The 20,189-nt window shown below is 41.1% G+C and overlaps 1 protein-coding gene across 3 annotated transcripts in view; it reads right to left on the minus strand.

The window, feature by feature from the left end:
* The window catches only part of LOC146696829 (uncharacterized), a 311,434-nt gene that overhangs the window by 244,168 nt on the left and 47,077 nt on the right, over nt 1-20,189 (minus strand). For all 3 annotated transcript variants that reach the window (XM_085475149.1, XM_085475148.1, XM_085475150.1), the window contains exons 3-4: nt 14,060-14,102; nt 12,368-12,602 (exon numbers count right to left, since the gene is read on the minus strand). In XM_085475149.1, coding sequence (XP_085331275.1) covers nt 12,368-12,602; nt 14,060-14,102 — 278 coding nt within the window. The remainder of the gene's footprint in view (nt 1-12,367; nt 12,603-14,059; nt 14,103-20,189) is intronic.

A 20,189-nucleotide genomic window follows, 5' to 3' on the forward strand; every position in this document is an offset into this window, starting at 1 on the left:
AAGGTTAATCACAGGCTGTAGTTTTGTAATGCTAGTCGCCACTGCACTGCTGTGCAATCAGCACTGTGAGAAAATAAGTGGGTCACAATGCGAGACCTTGATTAAAATCGCAGTGATTATAGTGCGGCTTCAGCTCTGATTTTGTGGGTTTCCCCCAACATCTGTCCTCGAGAGGAGGAACCCATACGAATGAAAATAGACAATATAGAAGCGCGAGAGCGCCTGCAGTTGCGCTTCATGGGTGCACACACGTGCACGCTCCCACTTCACGCCACACATGTGCACACCTGCTCAAAAACAGCAGCGAAAACTCACACAGAGCTACGTACATCCTGAACAATCTCTCCTCTTTTGTCTATTTTTGTCAAAGAAATGTACAGTGTAAATCATGTATAGCGTGAATCATTTTCCTCGCATAATTACTACTGTTGAGGAATCTATTGAAACACACAATGGAAAACTGCACTGGAAACACTGCTCTAAAGATCTTTGTCTTCGGTGCTAATTATAATCTGCTTTATTTACCAAAGCAAGAAAAAAAAAAACAGATGCAAATTTTTTCAGAGAAATGTTTTGTTTTCGCTCTAAACGCATGACATCAGTAACAAGACCATGATGTTCAAAACTCAACGCTGCATTTAAAGCACAAAGTTTCAAAATCTATACCTGACACATAAGTACGTATTTCTCATGTGAACAGACAAATAGTGGTACTTTTATCATGATAGACACATATATAAATATTCAATTATAAAATACATATATAATATCGATATATATATTTAGTGATAGTAAAATGACTCCATAATTGATGTAGATATTTTTTGTTTGTTTGTTTTGCTTTACCATGCCTGCCAGGAGTCTATCTGGAAAACAAAGTACAGGCTGAAGGAAACAATGCTTGTGCCATTTAACAGCAATGTGAAATCAATATATGTTCTGAAATGGCAGGAAAAAACATCATTGTAAACTAGTTATTGATGTGTTAAAGTAATTTACACTTGCTAGTACAAGACAGATCGTGGCAATATTTATTTAGCTGGCAAGCTGGCGGTGGGAAAACGATACGGCAGCTGCAGCTATCACCAGATGCTGGTGTTACAATGTCCGTCCATCAAACTGTCCCCCTCTACCTCCCTCTTCCCACTCACAACCCTCCTCCTTCATTTTCCCAAATGACTGGCTCCCTCTTTGCGGCAACCTGACAGTCTTAAAACAACTGTATAATTAGAGCTGCATCTGTCATGCAGGTTTATCCCGGCTTTCAGTTCGGGAGTCGCCGCCAGTGGGAAACACTTGAAGTAAAGAAAAACCCAGAGCAAAAGAAAGAACGGATGACACTTTTGCCAGTAAACACTGTTGCTCAATCATGATCAAAAAACTTTTGTTTGTTTTTTTTAAATAAGAAAAGTTTTAGTTGATTTACAGAGTTTTACATACATGCAAGAAGATTACGAAACACCTAAATGCATACATAAGGCAGCATTTGAGCAACGCAATTAGTCAGTACAGTACACCGCCGTGTACTTGCACCTCCCAACAGGGAAAAAGAAAAAGCTAAAGGGTGGTTAAAAGAGAAAATATGCAGCTGTATGGTGAGCGATCCTACTATCAGCTGCTGCAATTAGGAAGCACAATGTAAAATGTCACAGCGGATCTGTATCATCGGCAGCCCTGTCACAGGAAAAGGCCAGGAGGAGTGGAGAAGCGCAGAGTATGGCAAATCCCATCGGCCAAGCCTGTTTTAGTAACGTGAGAGCTGAGATCGTGTAACATTACGGCAGGACAAGTCTGGGACTCTAGTTCAGATGCTGTCGTGTCACCCCATTTCTATTATGAAGGGACAGGGACAGAAAAATATGATTATGTGGCAATATGCATTAGTATTTTACAGTTTAATGAAATCCAAGAGGGCAAAAGAGCACAGAAAGTAGAGATAATTATGCACGCATGAGCATGATAACAACCTATATTTTAAGGATAAGAAGCCAAATTCAAAATCAATGTGTGATACTTTTTAGAATTAATATTTCTGAAAACAATTTAGAAATAAAGCGGTATTAGTGATCTTTCGTATTCAGGTTGATTATATCATTGTACTACATTTAATGATCACAATTTTTTAAAAAGAAGATACAGATGGAATGAGATCAAATACAATGCAATATGCTCTAAACACAAGCATATAAATCTGATTTCCTTCACTGTGCTGACTGAATTACTTTCATGCTCCCACTTTCCATCTATATTAAGAAAATAATGGTGACGAAAGATGTCTTTTAATTTTCAGCTCAGCATCATTTTGACATGTGGAACTGATGAATCTCTACAGGACATAATAAATCATTTGCAGATTTCCTCCCATTTTTGATCAAGTTGGGATGACCAGAGTTATGCCCGGACTCATTACATTTGGGAAACAGATTGAAAGCACGCCTGGGCACGCTCTCTCTTATTGCCATTACGCACCCTGCTCAAGCTTCTGAACAACAGTAGAATTATCACCTCTGCACTCGCACACATAGCCTCCCACCAGCAAATATCTGGTCGCAAAAACATGTGAGAAGTAATCATCGAATTTGTTTGAAAGAAAGCAGACCCCTACTTCTAAACCTTGCCTTTGTCTCTTGTGTAGGTGAGAGGCCGTGATCTCTACATCGGCAAAATTGGCAAAATTATTTAGGGGCAGAATGAGGAATATCTGAAAGCCTTTTATTTTTTGTGCCTCATTGCTTGAGCAACAGTACTATGAAACAAACTCCTGGTGTGGGGGAAACACAGCATAATATAAGCTCCCTCTAGTGGCTTTACAGAAGATTGCAATACATTTCATGTTAAAGGAAAAAGCCATGTTTTTTTTTAGCACTGCTAGAAATGAAATGTTTTTCAAACTTAATTTTGTTTCGAAACATCGCGTAACAAAAGCAGCACAGCAGTAAATATTCCATTTTGACCCTATCGCATATGCAAATGTGATGTACTTAGCAAATAAAAGTGAGCAGGACAGACTTGGGTAAGACACCGTGTGTGTGTTTTAGCGTGCTGTGCAGCTGCCTGGTGAAGGAGTCAGTGAGGGTTCACTCACAGTACCACAGAAACCCTGCAGCTGGGTTTGCCACTAAGGAACGGAGATGCCCAGGGAGAAAGATAAAGAGAAGGAGACGTGGAGAGTATATGAAAGAGGGGGAAAAAAGAGGAGAGGAAAAGAGGAAGGAGATGAGAAAGAGGTAAAGTGGAGTGCGTGTATGTTCATATTTTGCCTATTTTGCCACAAGCTCCTCAAAGGCTATGTCTTGCCTACAACACATCTGGGAATGGGAGTGAAAGTTGAAGAGTTCCTCATGCTCTTTTCTCGCAAGCCCCTAAACCTATTTTGCTGACTCTTCTTTTTTCTTCTCCTCTTTCCTCTCAGCCATCATCTTGCTCTCTCTCTCTCTCGCTCTCCTTCCCTCACAAAAACTTGGCAGCTGTTGTCCAGCCGACTTATCCTTGCCATAAATTTTACTAGTTGTGTCCTTTGTTCATTTAAAAGACTGGAATTATTGCCTCATGGTCATATGCCTCTGCCAAGCAGTCAAGTTGCAGTTAACATCCATGTTTGCCATAAAGGAAAGACTTTGGCAATTTTACTAAAATGTATTAAATGTGCTTACGTTTGGCTAATAAAGCTCAGTCTGCACAATGCTGTAGCTATAGGAGTAGACAGTGCTTTAAATATGGGCAACAAATTCCAAAATTCAACGCAACAGCTACCCAATCAACTCGGTTTGTTGAATAATCGCCAAAATAAGAGTTTTTACAGAATGTTTTAATGTTAAAGAGAATTGACCTTTGACCTTTTTGGATACAGTACCCCACAGAAATCTTGAATCAGCCCTCATTTCTTTATATTTTGCTAATAAAAATATGTGCAGTGATTTATTGAAACAAATAATGTATAAGGAAAAACCTGAGACTGTGCAATTCTACAGAGCTTCAAAGTCAGTATTTGCTTTGACCACTTTTACTCTTCGACACAGCCTGAACTCTCTTAGGCAGCTTTCTTGTCATTTCTTTAAGTAGCCTTCAGGAATAGTTCTCCAGGCTTCTTGAAGGACATTCAAAGTTCTTCTTTGGATGTTGGCTGCCTTTTGTTCCACTGCTCGTCAATATCATCCATGACTAGTGTTGTGTGTTCTTCTATCTATGCATGCTTTTACTGCATTGGCAGTGTATTTGGGATCATTGTCATGCTGAAAAATGTAGCCACTGTCAATTAGATGTTTCCAGATGGTATTGCATTGTGGAGGCAAATATGACCGTACTTTTCTGTAATTCCATCAATGACAAGATCCCCAACTCCACAAGCTGGCACTCCCAAACCATTACAGCGCCTCCACCGTGTTTTACAGATGGCTGTAGAGGCTTACTCTTCTATCAATCTCCTGACTCTCTGATGACGCATCACTCCATAAGACCCATTTCCACTGATTTTCAGTCTAGTTTTTGTGTAATTTGCCACGCCTCAGCCCTGAGGCTTCTATGAACAGTAGATCCGAATCAACGGAAGCTTCTGATGCATCTCTCAGGTTTTGTGTCCGATCTTTGATGGATGTTTTCCTATCTCTTAAGGACATGAAATTGGGATGTTTATGTCATGTCACTGATACAGTTCATCTGCTGTAGATATTTTTTTAGGTTTGCCACTCCTTCTTTTGTCCTCTCTTTGTCCTGTTTCCTCAACTTTTTAAGGATACATACCATGATATGGGAAGTTTTTGGCTTACAGCTCTGCAATCACCTGGGTATATACAAGTAAAACTGCACAAAAGGTGCCATTTTATGCTTGCATGATTCATAGGTCAGTGGCTTAACAAACAAAATCATTCTTCTGACAATGGTCAGGTGCAAGGAATGGTGTGAAAATGACTGAAAAAGCAATCAGTATCCAAAGACAAAACTGAAAGTCCTTCAGAAAACCTAGAGAACTTTTATTCAAGACCACTTTATAACATTACAGGAAAGTCTGCCTCGTTGTAAGCAAAACGAAGTGAGAGGTGGCCCAAGACTTTTGCACACTGTACAAAATGCCTTTACGTCATCTTTTGATCCTATTGGACACTGTAAATGTTATGGACTCTCAGTTCATCCTTGAGTCTCAGTGAATGTTTGTAAAAAAGACAAAGAATTCAAGGTCAGTGTGTTACAGATGGAGCTGAGCTGACAGAAAATGCAACCCACTCCTGCTTTTACTATAATCACGCACAATACACCGATTTACTTGGAAAAAACCCCCCAAAAAAACAAGATCAACATTGGTAACAAAAAATATAAAACAGCGAATCTAAACTGGAACAGTGTGTGACGGGAAGATAGTCATTTTGAAATCACCTGCACTGGCTGCCTAACGTTGAGACACTCTCAGGCAAGAGACATCAGCAGATCTACGCTTTTCCTATAAACACAGAACACAGCAAAATGTTCAGAGAGCGAATGCTGATACGGAGCACTGTGATTCCTCTGAAGAGGCGTCAGCAGGTTAAGAGGATACCTTTTCCCTTTATATTTCTACTGTTTTAGTCACGGCTGTGTCTTCTTTCCAATTCCACTCTTTTCCCCTCTATCTTCCTTTCTTGCCAAGTTTTATCCCTGAGGTGTCCTCTGGGGCTACCTACTGGATAAGCCATTTGAAATGTATTTTCTAAAGAACCTTCCGTTCCATTTTTGAACTGCTGCTATCTCTCTAAATGTCCTTAAGAAAAAGTGTGAGAAAGAATGGTGGCAAATATTTTAAAGTACCTTCAGCTGTACTTTTTTTTTGTGCAGTTTACTCATACAGAAAGAAGCCATAGTTTCCCCGCAGCAGTGTGATACAGACTTCTGCAGTGATCTGCGCGAGTGTGTAATGCAGAATGTGGCCTGCTCGCACAGAAACCACTGTGTCAGTATTGTGCAGCTCAACTGAGCTGATGTAAAGGCCAAGCACATGGGGTAGAGTTGGAATTCATCATCCACTAGTAAAAGGGACTGAGGTCTCCCATTAACCCTTTAAACTGTATATTCTTGGTTTATGGCATAAAGCTCAGTCTTGAGGTGAAGATATGACAAAATCGTTTAGCGTGCAGGTCCTGCTTTTGCACGTTAACTAACCACTTCTCATACCGTATGTTTAAGTATCTAGAAGGGCAATCTATAGTCCTAAAGCCATGATCAGTCATTCCCCATAAAGTGCATCACTGTGCCACATCATGGACTACAGCCTGCTGTGTCAACCAATTATGCCAATTATAGCCAGAAACCCCTGTGGTGTTTTGATAAGACCTTCCACAATTTCTTCCAATGAAGCAATTAGTTCCAGCATTTGTTTACAGAGAGAGGCTGTGACTTGCAGCGAAAATAATATTTGTTATCTCCATTTGCCATCAGAGCACAGTGAATCCACCACTGGCTAATCTTAACCTGGCTTTCTCATTGAGGTTTAATCTGGTCATGGCAACTTAGCATCTAGTATGAAGAGCGTGCGCATACGTGTGAGGGTGTGAATGATTATGTGTGCATGCCCTGTGAGTGTGCACATATGTGTGTTTGCATTTAAGGAGGCTGTGGAGGAAAGAGAGACAGACAAGCCAGTCATTCTCCTTCTGCCCCCTCCCTCTCCCCATCCATGTCAAGAACCAATCACGTGTGAAAACTTGCCTTAACTTCCCTTGCCTGTGTGACTACAGCGTCAGAGAGTTTGACAGATCTGTGCGCCACGGAGGCGTCTCCCAGCCATTTGGCATGCCATGCGCGTCTGGTGCGCTGGAGACTGCCTGTCAAACGCCTATGAGTCGGTGGCGCAGCCAGGGACCCTACGGAGCGCCAGATGGGCCATTAAGGTAGTATTAATGTAGATGCCATCGCTTTTCTCCTCTGACTGGGACATGCTCTCTCGAACTGCGAGCAGCTGCTGCCATTTACTAGGACAGCTTCCTGCTAACTTTGGCCAACTGGCATTGCCACTGACTGGCTCTCAATGTAACGATACACTTTTCCTTCTTACTATACCTGTGACTTTTTCTTTTTTTTTTTCTTTTATTACCTCTGCCCTCCCTTTCCAGAGGTTTTAACAGGAGAGAGCTGAAAACTTCCAGCTTTTCCTGCTGCCAAAGACACACACTCCTGCACATGCAGGCAGCGATTCCCTCTCCATTTCTCTGACACAGACACATATGCACACACATATAAACAGCAGCTCTCTAATAGGAGTATAGGAACAGAATCCATCTGTACACCCACTCTTAAGCTCATAATCAAGGCGTGATATTCAGCAGTGTACGGTTATTTCTGTTTATGCCCTACTGAGTGCTAATATCATGCTTTAATTGAGAGAAAATTGGCTGTTGGCAAGAAACAGAAAAGAAGGTTACCAAAACCCCTACCATGGATAAGTATTGCAATCAGTAATATTCTATTTAGTTAAGTAGCCTAAAATGGGATGTTTTGAGATCATTATTCAAATCACATTGACAAAATCCTATTATGAGAATTAGTTTTCCAGAAGGAAATGTACAGAATTATTGATACTAAATGTGCTTTCAGCATTACATACACTAGGGGCATATTGGGGAAACAGCGGGGCACATGATTCAAACTGAAACAAGGTCACAAACACCATATCCTCTCATTCACACTGAGAAAACAATACACATTTTAAGGGTAAGCTTTGCATAACATCTTATGGTAAAAAGAATATTTCCAGAGTGCAACAGAAGTCATCACACTGAGCACTTCCAGCCCCGAAAAACTCTGTCAGATACCGTTAAGAGTCAGGAAGATAGGCACTTTTAAAAAGATGCAGGATTTCCAAAGGCACAGGTTAGCCTTCCTGTAAAGTTGAGACTACCTCCCTCTGTTCTCTTTCTTTTTCTTTTTTCTTTGTTGTCTCTCATTTTGCAGCAAAGCCCAGGGCGTGCAATAAGGAACTGAACGAGTGCCCTTTGAGGTCCTCCTAGGGGAGATGGGTAGAGTAGCTGAGGTCACTGTACACCCACACTGAGTTCCCACTTACCGCAGTGTAACAATAGGCAAGCAAGTAGAGTATATACTCTACAACGGCTTTATTGTCTGGCAGTGTCTCACTTTCTTCCCCTCTCTGTCTCTTTACTTCAGCAGCATCAGTTTGAGTGAGATGTGGGGGAGGGCTGTCTATGTTTATGTCTCAAGAGGCAGCTCATATAAGGACTACAGGGTTGGCATCACTGGTGGTCAGTGTTGAAATCAAACGCACCGCCACCGAAGCGCAGCAAACGCTTATGCTCCCGCACAGCCGTTAGTGTACTTCTGGTATCAATCTGACACCTTCTCCCTTGGCTGCTCCTGACAAGGAATTTCCTCGTCTAAAAATTAGTTGTACCTTGCCAAGAGCACAGTGGCAATTTGTACAGTTGTGAATACATTTAAATCTAAGTAGAGGAGATAAACGTCTATTGTGACGAATAACAATGCGCGGGCCCAGAGGGTGCAAAGGCGTAATGCTCATATAGTATGAGTTATGATTTTAAAAAAAGAAAAGAAAGAAAAGAAAAAAACAACATTATTCTTTATTGCTGACCGCACACAGCAGCATGATGCTCGACCAGCTGTCTGTCAGCTCGGGCTGATTTGAAAGTAATTTCAAGAGCCTCTTCAAAAAGTCTCAAATCAACCTCTTCCAACAATGCAAACCCATTTCTTCATAGTTGATTGAGAACAGCAATTGCTATTTTGGTACTTGGACTCAATGAATGGGGCCAGCTTTCTATCTGGGTATCTGCATACTGGGAACGAGGCAAACTGGCACTAATCAGCTGTCTGCCAAGTAACCAGTGTAGCAGAGGGAATCGCAAACATTTCTCTGTGTCTGCCTGACAGCCTGACAGACGAGATTAAGAAGAAGATTCCTACTGCAGAGTAAACTTGAGGATGAGGAAACAGAGTGTGTATATTGACGCGATACGATACAGGGATCCATTTTCCACAGCTTTATCCAGGAAATCCAACCTGAGATGAACAGGATCAATTCCTTTATTTACAAGGTGCATGTTATTGCTTTGCCATGCAAATGCTTTCAAAAGCGCAGTAATGCCATCCCGCTATTGTGGGGGGAATGATCACCGCACCAGGACAAGCAAGCCAGGCTTTGATTGGTGCAGAATAACAGTGTTACACAGCTAAGCAACGTGTGTGTGGGTGTGCTGCAAATAGGTTATTTTGGATGGGTTTTTTTAGAAGAAAGGAGGCATTACTGAGGCCTATTGGTGCACTGAGGTATACTTCCAACCAAGGCGATTAACATGAAAGGATAGTCCTAATGTTATTTTCCACTGCAGCGAAGACAGAGGCAGAGAAAAGCCTGTAATCACATTATTATTTGTGTCGGAGATCAAGATCAATCAGGGTTAAAGCGTGTCACAATGTTTCACATTAACAATACATGGCTGTTTGTGTAGGAGATACAACACAACTGGATGTGAGATACTTGGCCTGGGAGGCGGTGGGAGTTAGCAAATGCTCAGTTTTTTTATTTTATTTTAATATTATGACTTACATTATACCTGCGCTCTGATTCTATACATTCAACATACTCAGTGGATAACAGAGTCGTGTTTTACAGCTGTAAATGTGACTATCAGTGTTTCTCAATGAGAAAAAACACAACTGTGGAACAGACTTCACTTCCCTCAGAGGCCTGTGAAGGAAGTATTTTGGCACTTAGGGAAAAACAGAGCACATCGGTATTCACAAGCTAAAGGAAACATTCGGTAACTTATAGAGTGGCTTTTTCTTATATACACAAGATACACAACAAATGAACCATGGCTAGAGATAGAATCACATACAGTACTCAAACAAAAAATACTGCCTTTGTACAATCCTTCATGTAAACAGGTGCAACAAACCCTCAGAAAGGGTGACTGCTAAGATTCAGTCACAAAATATATCGAGCCGGTGAGCAAGCGAGCAGTAAGAGGGAGATTCAAACTTAATGAGTGCTTTGGCAGCTTGCGTGGAAAAGGCAGGGAGGCAGGCAGTGATTAACTGAACACTTCAGAGTACAAGGCACAGCGGTGCTCAAAGAAAACAGTGATGATCTCCACTTAATCGCGGAGAAGCCCGGAGCATCTGCCGCCAGAGCAGGGCAGCGGCACCGGCGAGCTCCCGCTCCGCTAGGCTGTCATCTCCAGAGAGCTGTGGCCATATGCTCGGCTCTGCCGCAAACTCACAGGAAGTTAATTTTCTGACAAAACACAGGGATAAATATGACATTCAAACAAGTTGTGCGCAGCCAGGCTGAACACGGATGCCATGCCAAGCTCAAGCTGCACACGTGTCACACTTAGGAACAGAGTTTATTTTCTTGCTCCCCTGGTCGCTTTTTGCTTACTTTTGTAGAAATACACTGGTACATTTTTAGCTAGAAGGTGTTAGCCTACTTAGAAACTAAGCTATGCAGTGTTCAGAGGGAAAAAAATCAATAAATGGAAAAAAAGAAGTAGATGTATGGTATATGATGCAGGCTTGATACTAAAAAAAAGCTACCACAATACCTACTGCAAGTTTTTATTATAATGTATTATATAAGGCACCTCAGAATGTCCTATGTGCAAACAAAATCCCAAGAAAATGCCAATGTCATTGTTCTAATGGGGGGGTGTCCTGGAGAAATATAAGGTTAACTTTCTTTTCTGTTCAAAGACGTATCGCTCCCCACGGTGTTACATTAAAATAATGTCAATCAAACCATTAAATAGGCGATCTGTCTAACCTTGTCTGGTGCAGGTGAAACGCCATAGCGGGCCTGAACAAAGGGCTCGCAGGTGTGAGCGGAATCCCAATACCTTATCACTGGGCCAATAAAGAACAGAATATAGTGTTTCTTAGATCTCTGCGCTTTGCTACCACTCCATTTCAGACAAAAAGGGGAAACTGAGCCTTAGGGGTGAAGCAGGCAGTTCCAGCCTATAGATTCTTTACAACAATAGCCAGTATCATATAGTCAGGAGACTGGAGGACAGCTGAAGATGGAGCAGCCTGTCTGGTCCTTCAGAAGGAGAGTGTATACAGAAAGGCAAAGGGATGAAAGAAGTGGGAGCTGGGTGGTAACGGACAGGGCCAGGTTTGGGTCTCCACCTGAGGCAATCAGAGGACACAAGTAAGCCTAGAGAGATGAACATATAAGTCTGGGATAGTCATACCACTGGGGCCCATGTTTTTTCTTTAGTAGCAAGATTTTAGAAGTGGGAGCAGTCATGCAGATCCAAATGGCCTTTGTCATTGAGAACAGGTAAGAGCTTAAGCCCATGAACCTTGACACACTGCTTGGTGGCTGGCTACCTTTTGCCCTCATGTATGAGGCCTGTCTCATATGAACTGAAAGGCCTCTCTATTGGATGTTTGTCTTAAACAACTGACTGTAAAAGCCAGCCTTTCAGTAATGACAAAACAGGCAACAATATTTGGGCCAAGAAATAGAGTAGAATGAAGTACAAACATATTAATCTATTTTTAAATCCACTCATTACGAAAATGAGCCTAAAGAGCTTCACATAGTGTATAACGCACTAATGTTGCTGCAAAATGCTGGGAGAATCTGTTGGAAATATAATATATCCAGCACACATGCACACAGCAGCACATACCCATATATCAAGTGCTGAGTGGCAATCATTCACCTAGACACTGCCACATTGTGGTAAATGGGCTTATTTTGCATGAGAAGGAAGAGGGAGCGATGGGCTGCAGCGAGCAAAAGAGGGACTGAGGGACTGAATCAAATGATATGAGTAGGCAAAATTAAGCTCCAATGCAAGTGGAACACTTCACAAGAGAGCCAATTTCAATTCCACAGCACTTAATTTAGGATTTGTGTGGTTCAGCAGCATGCTACTGTATAGTAAGCCACGTAAGGACAAAGCTTGAGAGGCAACTAACAAGAAGCTATCCAGGCTCTTGAGGTATCCATCACGTAGACCTGCCCCTACTCCCAACAGTGAATTAAAAACTAATATTATAGCTAAGAGACTGTGTGGATGTTTAAAGGGGTCATTAAAAAATCATATTAATTTTGCATCTGCAGTGTGTAAATTTTGGCTCCCTCTTCCATCAGTGAGAGCAATTACACAAACACTGTGAACCTCTTTCTGGATTGAAACTCTTCCTCTCAATACTTCTTAGATTTTTGCCCAATAGGCTTCACAACATTCTTAGCTGTGTTAGCCTAAACCTTCTTTCCCAGCTCTTCATTTTTCTATATTGCGTTTATGTAAATATGACCCAAACAACTTTAAGATAATCAGAAGCCACTGGGAGTAGTGATGGATTGGGTAACGATTTGTGCATAACTGTAAAGAAACCATAATCTTCATACCTGGTTCTCTTTGAAGTCAGCCCTCTGGAAGTCATAGCCTAGCTGAGCATAAAAGTTGTTCCCAAAACTGTAGACCTGCCCAGTTTCGGTCCATATGAAGGAGTGTCGGCTTCCACAGGCTATGCCAACTACATTGGCAAAATTCCCATCTAGGTGACTTCCTCTGACGTTTAGTTCCTGTGGCAATTTGACTTCGACTGGCTGTTTTTTTACTGCCCTCTCTCCATTACCCAGCCTAGGAAAAAAAAAAGAAAATAAGACAGAAAATACCTTTAGGCTTTTTCTTCTTCTGCAGTCATTCAATATTCTTTATATTCTGCTATTTACACTTTAAAAGTTTATTTTCTTTAACACTGTTTCTATTTTATTGCAACATAACAAAAGACACCACCAGAAATCGCTTTTACTTGCACTACTCCAATGATACTATAATTTTACCTTTGAGCTATTTTTCTTCTAACCAAACAAGAGTCGCCTAATAAGCATGTTTCAGTGAGGTCAGTTTTACATTCCGGGGAAATCGCTGAACCCAACTTAATTTGAAGCTGTACAAATGACTTTACACAGGCCAGAGCCGAGACTCGTTTCTGCTTCTGCATGCCTAGTGCGAGTGAACAAAGAACATCCAAGCCCCTGTTTCAAGATGAGCTGGTCAAACGCAGCCCCAGCACCCCTGTGACCTATGAGCTCCCAGCAGCTTCAAACGGAGCTCTGCTGTTTGCTTCTTGATAAAATGCTCCTCTTTGTATTTGTTTCCCTGAGCCAGCGTCATAACCTGCAATGCCCCGGCCATATCTGCTAGTTTGCGGCATGTCTGGGAAAAATAACAAACAGTCTTCTCCATTATTTCCACAAACGGGGAACGAAAGGTCCTCGCCCGTCATCCCCACGAGAGCCTGTATTGATTACAACAATGCTTCAACTCAAGACAAGACCACTCTGGGGTCACAGCTATTTCCATCAGAAAGTTTGCCAGTTTAAATTTACACAGCTCCCTCGTACTCTTCTCCTCTCTCGCCTCCAGTGAGACACACAGGAGAGCTGAGGAATTTTCAGATATCAGAGTGCCAGTTGTGTAACACAGATGCTCACCCTTTGCTCTGCAAGTGGGTGTTGCAGAACTCCAACTATAGGCTCCTCCAACTATAAGCGCCCCACTAGAGAGCCCCGACCTGCTTAGACAGGTCAAAGCATCATCAGTAGAGAGAGAACCGCAGACAGAGAAATGGAGATTGAGAGAAGGAGACTAAGGGACAATGGGAAATGATGAGAGAGTGAGAAGTGATGCCTTTGTTCCTTTTATGTATTTCTCTGAGGTCTGCCATGCAGCTGTTTGAGTACTTGAGGGCCACTGAATCACTGTAGTCCCCATGCCCTTAAATGTCATTAGAGCCAGACTGGCTCCTGGCTGGAGAAGTTTTAACAAGGAAGCTCATCAAAAGATAAACAACTTCTGTTTGTTTATAACTATGTCTGAGTTTGTTTGTCTGTCAGCTAGCCTCTTTCGTCCGATTAATATACAGCCATGCAGTACACCGGCAGAAAACAATAAGATGTTTGAATGGCCAGTGGGCAGAACAAACTGATAGCTTCACAGACAGATGAGTAGTTCCCCAAAGTATCACTACTCATCCTCATCCTTCACACACCATCAAAGCAAGACAGATAACGTTACTTCTGACATTTACTTACTGTCCACTGGTGCCATTTCCCCATGCAAAGATCTTGTTATCCACTGTAGTGAAAAGGAAGAAGAGGACAATGTTATTATATGACATGTCGGCCGAAACGCGTCAACGGTCGTTTCAAATTCTTTGAGACAATCTTTGGACTCGCATGTGGCTACTGCTGTTGAAATAATGACAAGTGGTAATGCTTAAAAGCTGCAGATGTTTCACAGTAATGGCTCAGGTTGTGTGTTTTCCCTTTTGTCCTCAAGTGTAGAGTGAGCAGTGCCATGTCAGCGGGTGGACCCTTTCCCGCTGCGTGAAGTTTGATTAATACAGCCTCGACAGAGAGTTCAGAGACTGGGGCCGCCTCTCACACACCCTGCTGTAAAATAATGAGCCTTCAGCGGGAAGGAATAATATACATGGGAGACACTTCCTTAGAATAAGTCCAAGCTGAATATATTCAAATGAAATGAGGAGAGAAGGCAATCCTAACTGATTAGACTTGTCTCAAAGAGAGGGCGAAGCCCATATATTTCTCCTTCTATGTACATGTATTTAACTGTCACCTCTGCACTAAGAGTCCAACATGGCACTCATCCATTTGCATATAGTTACTATAAATACCTGGACCTTACCTGTTCCTGCAGTGATTCGAGTCACGCTAGAATACAGACAAGTCTTATTGGTCTTATGGGAACTCAAACACCACAGGGGTAACAGCCAATAGCAACAGACTTTACTCATCAAGCCAGCGGAGCCCTCATACATTATAGAGTAGGCTTTATGATTTACCTAAGCTTGTCAAAAGAGAAAAATTATCAGGCAAATGTGGGGTAATAAATTGCAATCCGTGCTGCATATGTTTGACACGTGACCCTTGGCATTTTAAGGATCGGGTTGTATGAAAGAGTCACAGGCAAATGTGGGGAAAAAAGAAAATAACATGAAAAATGAAATATCACTTGGGAAACTTTGAGGAAAATGTTCAAAACATTTGAGGGATTGCTCCTTTTGCCAGAATACAACACCTATTGTGCACCTACGTTGCACTGATACATAGATATTGTCCCTAATTAACCAGTTTCTAATCAAACAACTGTAGAGCACACACTTTTCTTTACTTTGACTGATGTTAAAATACTACATCTTCAGACTATGGGTAGATTTTCTGCAGAATACAGTACACATACACGAATCAAAGTTTTCTACTAGTCAGTCTCATTAAATCATTGGTGAAGATCTGTTGATTCAACCTCTGGAGGTGACAGCCAGTGTTTTGGCCAGCAGATTTCTGGATAAAGGATAACTGACTACCTATTCCATGAGCCTCTCACTGTTTAGAATTTAGATACATTTTAAAAAGAGTTGTGTTCCTCAGTTTCACTCCACTCCAAACTGTACACCCACACCCAAAACCAACCCAAAGTATTGACCCACAAAGCTTCCAGTTTCTAGATTCTGATTTTGAATATTCAGATATGTGTTTAGAGAAATTAGCTGCAAATATGATTATGTACATCATCATTTATGCAGTCATCTACGTGTTCATGTGCTACTCGAGCATACAATGCAGAACTGCTCCACTACTTTGGCTGGTTTGCTACAAACTAAGATCAAGCAATCAACAAATAGACTGTAACTTTATATTCAAGTTGGGCAGCAGAAATAAACTGCACTTTTAATATGCAGACATTTTATAACCTTTCAAGTGCATTAGGTAATAATTCATGTGAAATTACCTCCTCTAGCTAGATTCAGGACATACTGCTCAATGGACCAACCACAATATTTATGAAGTGCTGCTCAATACTGGTCTATGTACATTTTCAGTGTTCACATTAATAATATAAACAAAATTAATTAAATGAAATTAATTAAACCACCATGTTTTAACAATACATAAAATTAAAAGAAGAGATTGTTGTTGCCTCAAATAGCATCTTTTTTTTAGACTCTCATTCTGTTTTTTATAAAACAAAACTGTAGCAATTATGAGTCTAGTAAACATGAAGCATGATGTTTTTTTTATGTTTTCTGCATATGTTCCATAATAATATAATGTTTTATCATTTACATTAAATACACAAATACTGTAATTTAACCATTCGCTCATACATTATGGTGGAAAGCCACTCGCCTTAGAAATGTCACTATTATGAAGACATTTTTAATATGTATATTAATATTTACATTTACATACATTATATATGTTTTTGTCTTTTAAGTGTCTAATTTTAAAATTCAATTATGCGTTTGTGTAAACGGGTTACATTTAACATGGCAGTATAGAAAAATATGTGTGTATGAATTAAAACGTGCCTTTTCGGCAGGCTATTATTGACATGCACCACAGTTCAGGTTGTGTGTAGCGAATGTTCTCCCTAAGACGCTTTAAGATGTTGCAGTGTAACTCAGCTTTGACAGCCTGGAGGACAAACTCACAGTGCACAATCCTATGAATGTCAAAGAAAATGATGCTCTTGCTCGTGATTCTGACAAGTTCTCATGGCAGAGACTGCAGACTCTTCCAGTCAAGACTGCTCTTTAGTTTCTGAGAGCAAGCTCATCATCAGCAATGATCCTCGACACGCAGGTTAGTTCAGTGTGTGTGTGCAACAATAACAGTTTCTGAACTTTCTGACTGCAAGACGTGTAAGTTTGTTGCCACAACTTTACATGCTCATGGAAGCAACTGATTACTCTCTTGCAGAGCATACTCATGTAGCTAGAAGCACAGTATCAGCTGATTTCATCTTATGAACCATCACATACATGCAATAATGTTATGCATTTCAGACTGATTTTGGGAACAGATTTTAATTGGCTGATCCAGGTTTCTGCGACAAAAGCTGGACTGCACCTATCCTGGCTGTGTCCTGTCTCTGGCCCTAGGATAGGTTCCAGCCTGTGCAGCCCTGAATTGGATAAGTGGCAGAAGACGGTGAATGGATATTTCACTTTTTTGAACACCAGTGTAAAATATTAGTTTTGAGAGAATTTTAGGATTATGGCAGTTTTAACACTGTGATGTTACAAAACGTATCATAAAATGTTAAAACACCTAAAACTAACTATTTGTTTGTCTCACCTCACCTTTTTTCCCCACAAATGATACTAGGTTTTACATTAATCCTAGCCACAAACGATATTGTATATGATTATACAGATATATGTATATATGAGTTCGAAATCTCCTCGGCTTTCTGCCACAGATGTGCTTGTTCGGTTAACTCGTAATTTATCCTAAATATATCATTTTGACTGGTTGCCTGTGTTAGACCTGTGGCCCGGTCGTCATTTCCCATCTTATATATGATATACTATCATGTATTGTACTGCTGGATCTATTGCTTACAAGTTTCAAAAACAATACAGAAACTTTAAGCAAAATTTATCAACTATATTTCACTTGAGTGTCTGTGGGTTTACAGAAGAGCTTTAACTTTTTACGTATTTAAAAAAATATATATAAACACAGTCGAGCTTTACTTTTGGCTGGGATAAGAATTCTTAGTGGAATAATGAAATAAAGATGAGAGTGAAAATGCAATGGGAATAAAGACTGCGCCTATTTTATTTTGCAGTTTTGTGTTTTATTGTATCCTTTTCTTCTCGTACTTTTTATTTTTCTGTTTTTGTTTCTTTTGCTACTCCAACTCTTGAGAATTGTAACGTGGGAGTATGATAAATAGCAGTGGTTAGAGTATGTTGAACCGAAGCACAAAAAAATATTGGCAGCTGTAGGTCTGCTGTGTTGTTCGGCACACAGGCGCATTATTAAAGATATCTATTATCACCAGGTTTGGGTCAAACAGTAAACAACACTAAAAAGTATCTACATCTAAAATGTATTTTAGTTTGAGAAAACAGAAAAACTTTAGATTATAAAAGTTGATTATTTGGTTAGTTTAACAGTTTCAGTCTGATCCTTTCATATGCAGAGTGCTTCTTCCAACCCGTTTCAAAGGCTAAAAAATGTCTTTGCAAAGTAGTATTTAAATCCAGGTCTTCATAATTAATACACGTGCTCAGGAAAATGCATCTCTTTACTGTTTTATGTCCCTCACCTTGTATCTTTAAGCCCTCTGTTCTCCTCTGAGTGGCAGATGTTTTCACCCCCACCCTAACCCACCCAGCCACCCACACATACATTCTCTCTGTCTGTGGCTGGCATGGGGGCACGGAGGCCGACAGCGGTGCATCAGGCTGACAAACAGAACTGATGGGCTGGGCTGAGAGCGGGCAATCTGGCAGGTTGAGTATTCACCCTCCTTTGCCCCCCACTAGCCCCTTGCTAGCCCCTGCTGCTCTGCACCATACGCAGGCACCGGCATCCCAGCGGCTGGTGGCCCATTGCTTTGCTCCCCCATAAAAATAGCCCATCCCATTATTCTTCTGCCTCCCTGGGGGCCACAAGGTCTCCAGCATCATTACCAGGACTAAGGATCTGACTCTGCCGCCACCACTTGGTACTCCCCCTCCTCTCCCCTCACTCCTCTTCTCTAATTATAGGTCAAGCACTCTTTTTGTAAATTATAAAACCTTTGTTCTTATCAGGAAAACTGAACAAGAAGGAAAGATACGACAGGAGGGCAGGGAGCAAGGAAGACGTGAAAAAGTATGTGTAAAAAGTGGAGGGAAGATGATGTAAAAATAAGAAAGGAGGGGGAAATTTTTCAATTATAAAGCCAAGCTAATTTGGTATGACCAGCGACTGTCATGCATGGTGACGGAGCTCCATTATGCAGTCATTTGAGCTCTTTCAAATTAGTTATGTTAATGTCCTGCGTGTGAATGTAACACTTGGATGGGACAAGATTTCAGCAATTAATTTCTACAGTCAGTGGAGAGACAAGCAAATTTATTTTCCCCCTCTCAGGGAATTGGTGGCGGAGGGAGTGAGGAGGGGAGAGAGCATTCTGGAGCAGGGAACAAGCTAAACACAAGACCTAAATAAAGCCTGAACAATGGGAGCCAATGCCTCCTCATTCATTCAATTGACAATGTTTTGCAGCTTAAACCTGTTTTATTAATTATGTTTGACATTTCCTTAATTAGTTTCATTTACACCAAATCAATCCCTGCTGCTGTACAGCGTCATTTATCATTTTAAAAAATTTGCATAGCCAGTGCTGACTTTTTCTACTTAATTATACATTAAAAGTGTCAGCCGCGCTTGCTGCCTGGCATTATCTGAGGCAGAAAGGTTTGTGGCTGGACGGGGGTGGCATTAATCATCAGGGCGAGCGCGGGCAAGGGGTGCTCCCGGTCGCCAGCGGGAGAGCCGAGCGGGCTTCTCATTTTCTAAGCTTGATGCTTTCGGGGCTATGGTGACCTTAATGACCTACGGGGAGAAGGAGACAAATCAACGACCTCCAGCCCCAAAAACAACTACATCTTGTTTACAAATCATGTGGAAAGGAAAGGCAGGAGCAGAAGCAGGGAAAGAAAAGCCAGGAAGATATGTAGGCAAATCAGCAATACAAGTTGAGCTGCCATACTGTATATATGCAAGCACTAAAGAAATGGGTATTGTTTGGATAACAGTTTTTTAGGCTTTTATTTAACTTAATGATTAAAGGTAGCTCATTTGCATTTACATGTAATGTTTTTTTTTTGGATAAAAAAAAGAAAGATCATCAGCTTCATGTGTCAGAAAGCTAGCTAATGTTCTTCATTCTAATTAAATAATGCCAGCATTAGTAGCTGAAATCTAAATGTATACCACTGTATCTCAAAAAGCAACTTAACCGGCTGAGTCAACTGGCTGAGTATGGCTATTACTTTCCCTTCAGCAAGTTTGTGAACACAGAGCAAACTGACAGCTCAAATACCTGGCAAGCTCACTCCTGAGTAAATCTTCTGAGTGTTGAGGTGAACATGGCTTTACAAATCACCCATTCAGGAACTGAGGCAGAAATTGGCAGGTAGGCAGAGCCGTGGTGTCAGGAGTGAAAATTACTCTGAAATGCGGAGCACAGTGAGAGACTGAGTGAGTGAGTCTCTGAATGGTGAAAGCTATGGGTGTCACTGTGTACTATGTTCACATGGGAAATCAAACAAGTGTATTTTGGAGGCGAGTCAACACTTTTGTCCTTTGGAAAATGAAAATATTTCATGTCAATTTAAATTCAGACCGGCCTCAGGTA

The sequence above is a fragment of the Copadichromis virginalis genome, linkage group LG12 (assembly GCF_057382275.1).
Source record: "Copadichromis virginalis isolate Kocher_CV1m ecotype Utaka linkage group LG12, C_Virginalis_male_GT1.1, whole genome shotgun sequence".
NCBI classification, from domain to species: domain Eukaryota; kingdom Metazoa; phylum Chordata; class Actinopteri; order Cichliformes; family Cichlidae; genus Copadichromis; species Copadichromis virginalis.